The 12,936-nt window shown below is 36.5% G+C and overlaps 2 protein-coding genes across 2 annotated transcripts; one reads left to right on the top strand and one right to left on the bottom strand.

Annotated features, from left to right (window-relative positions):
* The first annotated feature begins 2,610 nt into the window (after positions 1-2,610).
* Positions 2,611-3,618, top strand: LOC126618612 (em protein H5-like). Its single transcript, XM_050286728.1, has 2 exons — positions 2,611-2,833; positions 3,109-3,618. The coding sequence occupies exons 1-2, from the start codon at positions 2,701-2,703 to the stop codon at positions 3,273-3,275; spliced, it is 300 nt and encodes a 99-aa protein (XP_050142685.1). The 5' UTR covers positions 2,611-2,700; the 3' UTR covers positions 3,276-3,618.
* A 5,345-nt stretch (positions 3,619-8,963) lies between these two features.
* On the bottom strand, positions 8,964-10,003 carry LOC126618239 (uncharacterized). Its single transcript, XM_050286299.1, has 2 exons — positions 9,106-10,003; positions 8,964-8,992 (listed from the first exon to the last, which is right to left on the bottom strand). The coding sequence occupies exons 1-2, from the start codon at positions 10,001-10,003 to the stop codon at positions 8,964-8,966; spliced, it is 927 nt and encodes a 308-aa protein (XP_050142256.1).
* Between the last annotated feature and the right edge of the window lie 2,933 nt (positions 10,004-12,936).

The raw sequence follows: 12,936 nt of genomic DNA, 5'->3' as shown, positions 1-12,936 counted from the left end.
ACAGACAATTAGGTATTATTGAAGACTAAAAAATTTAAAGACTAAAAGATGGTGACTGGTGACTCACCTATGACGTGAAGGTTTTTAAATTTTTTAAATAACTTGGCTCAAAACGAAGTCGTTTTGGCCAAGTTATTTAAAAAAAAAATACCTTTCTTCTTCCTCCTGTTTTGCACAGGATGAAGCATCCATGCCTGCTGGTCTTCTCCACCACTGCCCAGATTTGGGTGGTCCTTAAAGATCCTCACAGCCATTTCCCGAGCTTCCGGGTGGTCTTGGGACCACCTTGGTCTCTTAATAGATCCGCCACTGTCCTCTATTGCTATTTAATTTCTTGATTTATTTCCTTAATTTTAATGCCTACCCAGTCAATTTATTTTGACAGTTATCTTTCTTTAATATTTAACAATTTATTCATTAACGTTATCGTTTGTTAAAAAAAAAAAATATTTCAACGCTTTGTAGAGTTGGAAAACATTCCAACGCTTTGTAGAGTTGGAAAACACTGTATATATGCATTGACACGCTCCAAAAAAAGATTTGCTTTAAGATCACAAACTATTAAATTAAGACAATGAGAACCACATGGCATGTAAAAAGCTTTGGGATTTATGTCTAGCAATCTTTTCTGGACACCTTGGTGTTTCCCTCTCATGTTAGATCCATTATCATAACCTTGTCCCCTCACATTAGCAATAGCAGTGCAGATGGGAAAATAACAAACAGGGGAAACAAAGGGGCGGGCGGGTGGGGAATTGGGAAAAGGGGAATTAGGGTTAGGTGGGAGTGGGGACCGGGGAGGTTCCTTTACATTATTGTTTTTTTTTTTTTTTTAAGGCTAAAATCTGGCTGGTTCAATTATATATATATATATATATATTTTTTTAAATCTTGAAACTTGGGCCCTTTCCTTTATTGTCAAATTTGGGCCTCTTGCCCTCCATTCCTTATTTTGTGCTCTAGACAAATATGTTTTTTTATACTTAATTATTTGGACTTTTTTTTTTGGTGCCCCTTTAAATTTTGGGCCCTGGACAATGGTCCTGGTTGTACTGGGCCTGGACCGGCCCTGCTCGTCGATCATCGCATCGAACCCCAAGCATCACCTGGGACGCAGCCACCGTCGAAGAAATCAAGCAACCAGAAAAGGAATTCCGGCTACTTGAGGAAAGAAGCCCTTGCAAAGCCACTAGCAACACCGCCATCAAGGGCAGACAAAGAGAAGGTAGTGGTGTAAGGAACACCCGAGCCCGTGCAAGCACCGAAGCTCTACACACCATCTCAGAATAACTAGACAGCAGATTGGAGCAAGGATGACCAAGGAGGAGGGATGTCAGTAGGAGAAGAAGAAAAGGGCAAAATGAAACAGAGAGCATGGGGAAACCACTGCCGCAAGGAGAAAGAGGAGACACGGAAAGGAAGGGTAGAGCAGGTAACCAACCCCAGCCGAAGCTAGGGTCGGCCCCCCCCCCAAAGCTGTACAAAATCGAAACCCTCAGATAAGCATTGAGAAGAACTCTCACTCAGAGAGAAAGGCTCTCACAAAGGAGAGAATAGCTTCTTTAAAATGTTTAGGCACACAGTGCTAGGTAGACGAGGATGCTCTACCGAGACGACAAGAGAATGATGCTCTAATTAGACTACTAGACCACTAGAAGGGTGTTCTAACTAGACCACCAACCACCAAAAGGGTGCTCTGATTAGACCACCAGATCGAGATGCTCTAATTAGACCATCAGATCGCAATGCTAAGCAGAAGGCTAGGCATGCAGTGCTAGGAATGTAGTACCATGTACTATGCATGCAGTGCTAGGCGGCATGCATTGTTAGGCAGAGTGTTCTATGGACGAGCACTACCTGAAGGCACGTTAACACAATACTAAATATTTATGTAGAAATTGACTTTCGTTATATTTTATCAAAGGAAGATTACAATCTATTTATGCACAAATTACACAGAAACTATATATGCACTTTGGCTCAACATTTACAACATAACGCAAACATACAAGGATGGCCTTATAACAACATCAACGACAAAATAATATATGCATGCATTCATTGACTTAAACTATCCTTAACCAGCTTTTAACTATGGTAACAGCCCTATACTACTTACAGCATAAATTCCAAGCTGTTACAAAACTTATTTGAATTAAGTACCACTTAATACTACGGTCTAATGATATTCATTTTCACTTGTAAGTAGTGATGCGAGTTTAAACCACATTATTACTAACCTATTGTGAGGCTCAACTCACTCTCTTCCTCTTAGCGAAGATAATATCATGTAAAAAAAAAAAAAAACTTACTGAATTGGGGATAACTGTTGTAACTCCCCATCACTCTGGTATTCTTAAGGTGTGTAGTGGATATGCATGTAGAGGATGATATGATCATCTCCTTGGCAACGGTGCGACCGAGTTGAGCAATGGACTCGTGTCCTTCTTACTGCAAGTCAAACAACCGTTTTGACAGAGCAAAGCAGATGCGTGGCATTACCCCAAACCTCTAGAGCCCCCCATCAGCCACGTTCACCCCATCACATGACACATCCTCCTCTCTCTGCCTCCTCATTCACCTTCCAACCCTCCCTCTATATAACCCTGATTTCCCTCCAAACAGCAACGAATACCAAAAAGAGTGTTTACTTCATTGCATCAAACTTTGTGAGAACAACTAGAGGTTGGAAATTAAGAAATGGCGTCGGAACAGGAAAAACAAGACCCCCAGAAGAGAAATGAGCTGGACGAGAAGGCAAGGCGGGGAGAGACCATCGTGCCCGGTGGTACTGGTGGCCATAGCCTTGAAGCACGGGAGCACCTTGCTGAAGGTAACTAATTCATTAAATTACTCGTCTTTCCACTTCTGCCGTGAGAGAGAACTTTTCATGCACGTAGTATGTTATATGCAAGGGTAGCAGTATCTCGAGACCTGAAGTAAAAAAAATATGGTAATTTATGTGGTTGTGAGTGATAAGGGTTATATATGTGTGTGTGTGTGTGTGTGTGTGTGTATGTATATGTATACTGCTACCGTTGCATTCCAGGTGAAGGTAAGTTTCGACATTTTAGTTACTTAGTCTGAATTTTTGTGTGTGGTGATTAGGGCGGAGCCGTGGAGGGCAGACGAGGAAGGGACAGATAGGGGAAGAGGGGTACCATGAGATGGGAAAGAAGGGCGGGCTGAGCACCACTGACAAGCCCGGAGGAGAGCGTGCTGCTGGGGAAGGCATCAAGATTGACGAGTCGAAGTTCAAGACCAAGAATCGCTGATCATGATTTTAGAGCAGCATGGGTGGCTCCCAAAACTCCAAACCCTCTTCGGTTTTTGATGTTTCTTGCTACGTCAGTGTCTGTAACATAAAGTTATACCAAGGAACAGTATTTTGCTTATTTTTCCCTTGTAGTAGCTAGTGTTACCGATAGTGTCTTTTTGCATAAAGTGGTAGCTAGGAACGGTGTTTTGCTTATTTTGCTCTTGTAGTAGACCACTCTTTTAATCTCCTTGTTTAATTTTCCTTAAGTCATCTGTTAATGGCATTTTTCCATGGTTTCCGTTTCCATAATATGTTTTCTTCATACGTCCAAGCCTTTTTTCGTGTGCACCAAAATTTTGCTTGTAGCTGTGGGGAATTCTTGAACGAAATTCTTGAACGAACATTGTGTATGAGTAGAGATTTTTTAGTGTGATCGGTATACATGGTTGTACATCATTCATTACTAAACAAATGGTACTAAACAAATGGTGGGATATGTGTGTTAAGAAGTTAATAAATTAAAAAAATAAAAATTTTCACCATTCTTATTAAAACATGTAGTGTACCATTTGTGTTTGTCAACTAAAAATTTCTCGTGTATAAGGGCAGATGAAGAAATCGTGCAATATCTTGCAAAATTGTATTTCTAGAGACGGTTGGAGAAATTTTGAATATTTGACGAGCTAATACTCAAAAGAGGGCTTATTACTTTTACACAAGCACGCATGCTTCCGTCACCACAGAAAAATGTCATCTGCAGCATTTGCTGTTAATTTTTTGACTGAATTATTTTCGTCCTTTTTTCCTTGAATCATTCAGCAAATATTCATCACATGACTCGAAAAATTCCCAATCAGTTGGAAGTTTAAACCCTCTTTTGAAACCTTTGTAGCGCATTACAAAGGCAAAGGCAGAAGAAATTTGAACACATGACTGCATGTTTCATACATCTGTCTTCTTATCTCGTCAAACTCAGGCGACAATACACAGAACACAGTATAAAATATGGATATGAGAGCCTCCTAACGTTGAGGAAGATGAAAGGAATTGAAACGACACTATTTAAACAAGTGTGGATTTGATAGTGATTAGAGACGACTGTGCGAGTAGAATTTTTCTTTAAAAGGTATATGTCGGGGATATTTTCTTAGTTGCAGATTATGTCATGTACATGTTTATTTTCTGAAAAAGGAATGCGATATTTTAAATTATTTTCTGAAGAAAGAGAACTTGGAGCTCAGGAAAACAAATACTAGCCGGTAAATTTAACTCACATCTGTATATTTTCTTTATCAACGCCCATTACCTTTATTTATTTATTTTTTTCATTCAAAAGGTTAATCAATAGCCCATCCATTGTTTTAGAGAGAGCAGATGGATCCTATCCCTTGTATCGAACGATCTTGTCAAATACTTTTTTCTTTTTTTTTTTTTAGGAAATTGCTCATAACCTTACCACAAGCACTCCATCCCATACGACTAGTTTTCCCGCGGGGGGCCGGGGGGATTTTTTTAGTTATGACGGAACACAGAGGATACACCACTTGTTTTTATGTAAGTTGTGGGAAATTTTAATTTTTAAGTTATTAACCTTTAAAACACATATCCAACCATTTACATAGAGACACGTTGTGTACCGCCTTGTGTGACGGTCACACTGAAAAATCATGCGGAGATTATGATTTCATTTTGTTCTAAAAGGAGATTCAGATTCCTTTCAATTGAAAACTGATTTTAATGTTACGTGGCACTTAGGGTTACATGTAATTTAGCCGTTTGTTTGTTTTTAAACTGGAGTGATAGATAGTTATGTAAGAATTTTAATAAAATGAATTAATATAATTAATTCTTAGAATTAGAGTTGGTTATAAACTCTCTAAAACTGATGTCAACTGTGTCTACAATAGAAAAAGTAGTTGCATCGTATAAGTAGCTTGATCCCTCTGTTAACTATCTTATACTACACAGCCAAGACATAATCAGTTAAGCCATTGAACTACAACCAACATAAAGTAATATACAACCCCAGTAAACCTTAAATCGAATAAAGAAAACATACTTGCTGTCGAAGACATTATGCATGGATATTAGGTTTAGCCTTCTCTTCTCTGGTGTTTGATACGATACAACCTTCAATGGGACTAGTTTTCTTTTTGGAATCACACCGAGAAAAGAGACCAAGAACCTCTCTTTTATTTACATGAAAAACAATAACTGCTACCCCCCATTAGGGTTTTGGTTATTGCCAGTTACTTAGAGTTGTTAACCAACTCTAATTCAAACATTATAACTTAATGATTTTCCCTCCATTTATCTATATGGCCATATAATCTCTTATCTGATGTCGGCATATATATAAATACACTAAGGTTTGATTACACACACCCTATAAAATCTTACATTCTCCCACAGGAGTGTATTCAAAACTGTGATCCATATTATGCTCAACAGCTAAAGAGCAATCACTTAGTCATGATAAGTGCAATAAATCTTTCCAAATAACTACATATGTTTATCAACTGAGTCATAGACAACTTGATACAAATATACAGTATCAGTGTACCATAACCACAAATTGATCGTACAAATGAAAGTTTGGAATATGAGGAAATTTTAATGAGAGTTTATTTGTATACCATAATAACTCCCACATTTCTTGGTACTCAAGACACTGCAGATGTCTTTTTAATTTCAATCTCTGCAAGATTGACAAACATTATATTTCTTGTTAGAATGAGCTTTTACGAATTGATCACATCGTCATGCAATTCAGTTCATAGTCTTAATAAGCACAACTTTAGTACAAGAAATCATAAAATATAGTCATAACTGTGAGAAAATTACCTTACTCCCACATTCAAATATTTTCCATAGATTATTGCAATCCCATATTAGGTAGATGTCTGCGAAAGGCAGTGACATGTAATGCCTTTGTTAAAGGATTTGCAACCATATAGAATGTGCCAAGATGTTCTATATCCACAACTCCTTCTCTGATTTTGTCTTGAAGCTTCAAGTATTTGATATCCATAAGTCTTGAAGCCTCTGATCGCTTATTGTTCTTGGCAAAGAACACTGCAGAAGTGTTATCACAGTATATCTTAATCGGTTTCTCTATACTGTGCAAAACTCCCATATAATGAATCAAATTCTTTAGCCATCCAACTTGCCTCATAGCTTCAAAACACCTTATATATTCAGATTCCATTGTTGACACAGCTCTGGTGGTTTGTTTCTTACTCCTCCATGAAATAGCACCTCCAGCCAATGTGAACACATAACCACTTGTTGACATTCTGTCATCTACACAACCTCCCAAGTCTGCATCACTATAACCAACAACTTCTAAAACTTTAACTTGATGAAATACCAGCATATGATCTCGGGTTCTTTTTAAGTATCTGAGTACTTTCTTTCTTGCATTCCAATGAGCAATGCCAGGATTTGATTGAAACCACCCAATACACTGAGTGCAAATGCCAAGTCTGGTCTGGTACATACTTGAGCATACATAACACTCCCCACCAATGAGGCATATGGTTTCTCTTTCATCTGTTCAATGCCATGGATTGTAACTGGACACTGAGCAAGTGAAAGCTTGTCACCTTTAGCTATAGGAACATCACCACCATTACAATTCTCCATGTTAAATCTCTTAAGCACTCGATCAATGTAATTCTTCTGAGACAAACCCAAAGACTTCTGCAATCTGTCTCTTGTGATTTCAATTCCCAAAACATAATGAGCCACACCTAAATCTTTCATATCAAAGCTTTGAGACAACATTTGTTTTGTTTCTTTTAACAACTGTACACTGGAGCTAGCAAGAAGTATGTCATCAACATAGAGAACCATGAAAATAAAGTCTGATTTGGCTTGTTTCATATAAATGCAATTGTCAATCTTATTTTCTGAGAAACCAAATGAATTGATAACCTGATCAAACTTCTTGTACCATTGCCTAGAAGCTTGTTTAAGGCCATAAATAGACTTGGTAAGCTTGCAGACTTCATTCTTTGCCATTGAATCCAGTTCATCTTTCATTGCAGCATCCCAAAGTGAAGCATTTTTACTTTCCATTGCTTCCTTATATGTGACCGGATCATCATCATCACCAACATCAAACTCCACTTCTTGCAGATAAGCAACATAGTCATTTAACAATGCTGGTTTTCTTACTCTTGTGGATTTCCTTACAATTGGTATCACCTCATTTACATTCTGTGCAGTTTCAACTTCTGCAGTATTATTTAACTCATTTAGGACTTCTGCAGCATGCAAATTCCCTTCTAGTTGATTCAAAATCATTTGATCTTCAGTATTGGAAGTAAGTGGCAAAGAAAATAAATTTGAAACTACACCAGATGAAATTGGCAAAGTAATATGATTAACTGTAGGTAAGGGAATTGAATTTTCCTCATCTCTTTCTTCAAACACATATGAATTTTTGGAATGGGAATGTGGTGCTCCAAAATCTTCAATGAACTTAGCATTGCTGCTTTCAACCAATCTGGTATAAGAACCTGGACAATAAAACCTGTAACCTTTCGATTTCTCAGCATATCCAACAAAAAAACAACTGGTAGTCTTTAAATCCAGTTTCTTTTCATTAGGATTATATAATTTTGCCTCACATCTGCAATCCCAACTGTGAAAATGGTTATAACTTGGTCTCCTACCTGTCCAAATTTTGAAAGGAGTAGACTTGACTGCCTTGGTTGGGACTCGATTAAGTATATAGTTTGCAGTTTTGATAGCTTCACCCCAAAGGAATTCTGGTAGCTGTGAATGAGATAACATGCTTCTCACCATGTCTTTCAAGGTTCTATTCCGTCTTTCAGCCATTCCATTTTGGGAAGGAGTCCCAGGAGTAGTGTTCTGACCAACAATCCCTTCTTGCTGCAAAAACAATGCAAAATGACCCTTTTGTTGTCCTACTTCAGTGTATCTACCAAAATATTCTCCTCCACGATCGGATCTCACAATCTTAATTTGTTTGTTTAGTTGCTTTTCAACCTCAAGTTTGAAAATTTTAAAACAATTAAGTACTTGTGACTTTTCTGAAATAAAAAACAGGTAAGTATATCTTGAAAAATCATCTATGAAGAGTACAAAATAGGAATTGCCACATATAGTCTTTGTTGGAAATGGTCCACACACATCTGTGTGTATGATCTCCAAGAGATCGTTGCTTCTGGTAGCTTTCGATTTGTTTGTTGAATTAGTTGTCTTCCCTTTAAAACAGTCTATGCAAGTCTCAAGTTCATTTGGATTAATTTCTAGCAATGTACCATCTTTCACTAGTCTCATCATTCTCTCTTTTGATATGTGCCCAAGTCTTCGATGCCAAAGCATAGAAGATGTTTCATTAGTGAGCAGCCTTTTAAATGTAGAATGATCAACATTAAGACAATCATGAAAGTAAGTACACTCAATTTGCCAAAGATCACCATTAAGAAATGCATATCCAAGGAGATTGTCAAACTGGTTATTTAAATAAAAACTAATTTGAGTTTCATTACCAACATACGAAAAACCATCTCTTGCAAACTGTGTTACAGAAAACAGATTTCTTCTCATAGAAGGTACATAAAGAACATTGTTTAAAACTAATACATAGCCAGAAGACAATCTCAACTTTACTTTACCAACTGATTCAACAGTCACTTTATTTCCATTTCCAACATAGACATTGTAGATTTCCTTATTTGTCTCCTTCAGGCTTTGAAATCCCTGCAAAGAGTTTGTGATATGTGTAGAACAGCCAGTGTCAAACCACCAAGAATTTTGAGGTATAAAAATCATATTCGATTCAACTGTGACAAAAACATCAATGGTTTTCATACCTTTTTTAATGAGCCAACCTTTAAAGCCTGGACAATTTTTCCTCAAGTGTTCAGTGGATTGACAGTAATAACATTTCTTAAGATGGATTGCATTTGGTCTGAGACCAGTGCTCGTGGAAGCAGCATTATTTTTAGCAGATACAACTGAGTGTTTTGCATTTTTCTTAGAGGGAAAGTGAGAACCTGCATTCTGTGGCTTTGATCCCTTGTAGTTGCTATTTTTGTAAGGAATTATTGCTTTTCCCTTGCCTTTCTCAGCTTGAACAACATTAACAGTCTCAATCTTAGTTCTCTTCATCCTCTCCTCCTCTTGACAACATATTGCAATGAGTTCATTAATGCTCCAGGTCTCTTTTTGAGTGTTATAATTGACTTTGATTTGCTCATAGTCACTTGAAAGTGAGTGCAGTGCCATGTGCACCAGAAATTGGTCAGTGATGCCAATGTCCAGTGCATTCAGCTTGTTGGAAATGTTCACCAGTTTGAAAAGATGCTCCCGAATACTACCAACGCCATCATGTTTGGCATTGATAAATGCTGAGAGGTATGAACCAGTTTCTGCCTTATCATCTCTCTTAAATTTTTCTTCTATCTTATCCATATAAGCCTTGGCCAAGTCACAAGCAGGAATGCCTCCTCTCACATGTTCTTCCATTGCATTCTGCATAATCAAGAGTGACATTTGATTTGCCCTCTCCCACTTGGCAAACAGGCCCCTTTGAACTGTTGTGCTATTATCAGCAAATACATTTGGTTGAGGTAGCTTGAAAACAATGTCAAATTCCAACATTCCCAGGTGCATTTCAATTTGCTGCTTCCAAGTCTTAAAATTGTTGCCATTCAATTTCTCAATGTTGATAAGATTCAACATATTGAAATCTGCATAATGTGTATTCATTACGAACCGATTAATTCACTTGCACTTGTGAAAAAAATCAATAACTTAACGATCTTATCACACGTAATCTATGGAACCAGTCACACCTTTGGGCAAGAAACTGTCCATATAATACATTAAGTATGTGAATATTCTTGTATAATCTTAAACAAAAAATACAGTAACTTATGTAAACTGCACACCTTTAGGCATGAACTTTTACAAAACTACAACCTTTTTATAGTGATTATACACTGATTTATAGCAAACCCAGCAGATCAATTCTTTGGAATTTAACTCTACTTGTTAAATGCTTGTAAATCATCCTTTTTGCAGAAAATGAAACCTTAAATTCATGAGTATAAATATATCATTTTGATGATATATTTAAGTAGTGATAAGTATTTCAAACCAGCAAATAGTTTCAGCAATTTTAGGATTATTCATAATGTTGATTTATTCATCAGATCAACCAACTTTATTCTCATGCATAGTTACAGAGTATAACAATGCAGTCGCAAGACATCAGAATATATAATAAGCAATAGCAGTGGAAACTAGAATCAATTTGCATAAGACAAAACGAGTTCAACGCTTTAACTGTTGGCTCTGATACCACATGTTAACTATCTTATACTACACAGCCAAGACATAATCAGTTAAGCCATTGAACTACAACCAACATAAAGTAATATACAACCCCAGTAAACCTTAAATCGAATAAAGAAAACATACTTGCTGTCGAAGACATTATGTATGGATATTAGGTTTAGCCTTCTCTTCTCTGGTGTTTGATACGATACAACCTTCTATTGAGAGCAAGGAACGCTAAAGAATTTTAGAGGAGGGAAGATCAAACACTCAACCTTATAGTGATGTCTTTCACTACAAGTTAATCTTTTCTCTAATTAGAGTTTACTGGAATATAACCACTCACTTTACATCTTATTAACTTGCTGTACAATTCAATTCACAAGCATATATAAAAAAATAAAAGATTTTGCTTTTTTTCTTTCATCTTCTGTCCATATACGAATCCCTCACGACTATGGAATGTTACAAACCTTTGAAATTCTTCACAATTATCCAGTAATGTAGAACAGAAGCCACCAAATTCTTATGAAATATACATTTTTTTCTTTTCTTTCATCACATGATGATATTAGAGGTCGCACTTGGTGCGATGACAAGTGCCTTCGCTCATGAGCGGTAGGTCTCGGGTTCGAGACTTGGGAGCAGCCTCTCCATAAAATGGGGGTAAGGCTAGCCGACATTCACCTCTCCCAGACCCTGCGTAAAGCGGGAGCCTTGTGCACTGGGTACGACCATCACATGATGATATTAGATATGTTTGGGTTATGAGTACATCATACAATCATATATGGAGGGGGAGAAACATTTGTACAGCCAAACAGTCACCTTCAACCCTAATCTTAATCTATATAACTTGGTGCATACCATCTTAGTCTGTGGTCTTTTCATTTAGTTGGTCTGGTGCTTAAGTTTGCAGCTTCCTAGGACATAAGTTATCCTTACTAGTCACTTCGTAATCCACTACTTCAATGAATCCACTATTTTTCTCACCTCTTTTTGCTTATTGTGGAATTTGGGTTCATTTTTTATTTTTTATTTTTTATTTTTGGTGATTTTTATTGGTTAATTGGTTTTGTTGCAGGTTAGAGCGGTCGAGGTTGAAAAGATACTGGTAGAATTCAAACCGGTGTGTTATACTTACTGCTCTAACTGCTTCACTTACAATTTTAATAAGCTTCTTTTGCTGAATTTACTTTTGATTATCTTTTTTTATGGAATTCAAAATTTGAGTTGATTAAAATTGGTAATTTGTTTTGATTTGTTGTCATATAGTGGATTAGTTGGTAATTAAATGCAAATATTTTTCTTTTAACTTTTTAAGAATCCAGATATTTTCCAAATCGCAATCTGATTTGGATTGCATATGGTCTTACATGTAATAAATGAAATTTCAAACAAGTAATGTTGGTGATGAAATTGACGATTTATAAATTATTTGACAATCCTAACCTAAGATGTGGGAGCTTAGTTGGATTGCAATATGGGTGTAATTGGTTTCCTTTTGTTTGTTTGTTGATGGCACCAAGTTGTGGTTTTTGCTTGATTCATTGTTTGGTTTATAATATGAACTTGAAAGGTGTAATATTAAAAAAATGTACACCCCATCTACAAGAAAACGAAGAAGAAACAACGAAGAAGAAGAGTGGAAGTACTTAGTGGCAATAGAGAACAACGTCAAAAGTAACCAAGATACCTTTTATGTGTAATATATTCTACAAACATCTTATTTTTTTCGTTATTGAACATATGTAATAGATTTTGATGTACTTACTATATTTCACACATTTAATCAGTTTTAAAACCCACAACATTGCTCGGGCTAAATTGCTAGTTAAGTCTATATGAAGGGGAAAAATGTACAAACTTTTGAGAACCAAAATTAAGGTTGGGAGATATTTGAAGGGAGAATGCGGTAAAGGAGAGAACGGGGAAATTAAAGGAAAGAACAAAATTTTGTGACCTGTCCTACCTTTTGTGTTAATATATAATTTAGGTTGGGTTTTTCAACAAGAAGTAAAGGAGTGTCTAGCTTTTGAGTGTTCCTTTATTAAGATTTGGTGCTTTCTGGCTCAGGACTTGGGATGCCTGAATTTGAAATTGGTGAGCACTACATTAAAAATTGATGAGCAGTCAAATGAAACTCATGAATCTCACTATGACCTTTCCCATGGTGAAATGCTACAATGAGACTTTTCCTCAACATATTATTTATTTATTTTATTTTATTTTAAGTACAATGGAGACATACTATTTAAATTTCACGCATAGACAAACAACTGCAAATTAACAAGTACATATAGTGCACACTAGAAAATAAATGGAAAAGAAGAGGGAGAAATTAAATAGGAAACTAATTAAGG

This window comes from Malus sylvestris, chromosome 4, assembly GCF_916048215.2.
Source record: "Malus sylvestris chromosome 4, drMalSylv7.2, whole genome shotgun sequence".
NCBI lineage: Eukaryota > Viridiplantae > Streptophyta > Magnoliopsida > Rosales > Rosaceae > Malus > Malus sylvestris.
The sequence above is the reverse complement of the archived record's forward strand: the minus strand, read 5'-3'. Positions and strand labels throughout refer to the sequence as shown.

What these genes read in the sequence shown, in the direction of transcription:
- LOC126618239 (XM_050286299.1), bottom strand. Translation starts at nt 10,003, where the DNA reads ATGAATACACATTATGCAGATTTCAATATGTTGAATCTTATCAACATT. An exon ending in AGGTTGGCTCATTAAAAAAG is followed by an intron (nt 8,993 to 9,105) that starts GTATGAAAACCA and finishes AACTCTTTGCAG; the next exon opens with GGATTTCAAAGCCTGAAGGA.
- LOC126618612 (XM_050286728.1), top strand. Translation starts at nt 2,701, where the DNA reads ATGGCGTCGGAACAGGAAAAACAAGACCCCCAGAAGAGAAATGAGCTG. An exon ending in ACGGGAGCACCTTGCTGAAG is followed by an intron (nt 2,834 to 3,108) that starts GTAACTAATTCA and finishes TGTGGTGATTAG; the next exon opens with GGCGGAGCCGTGGAGGGCAG.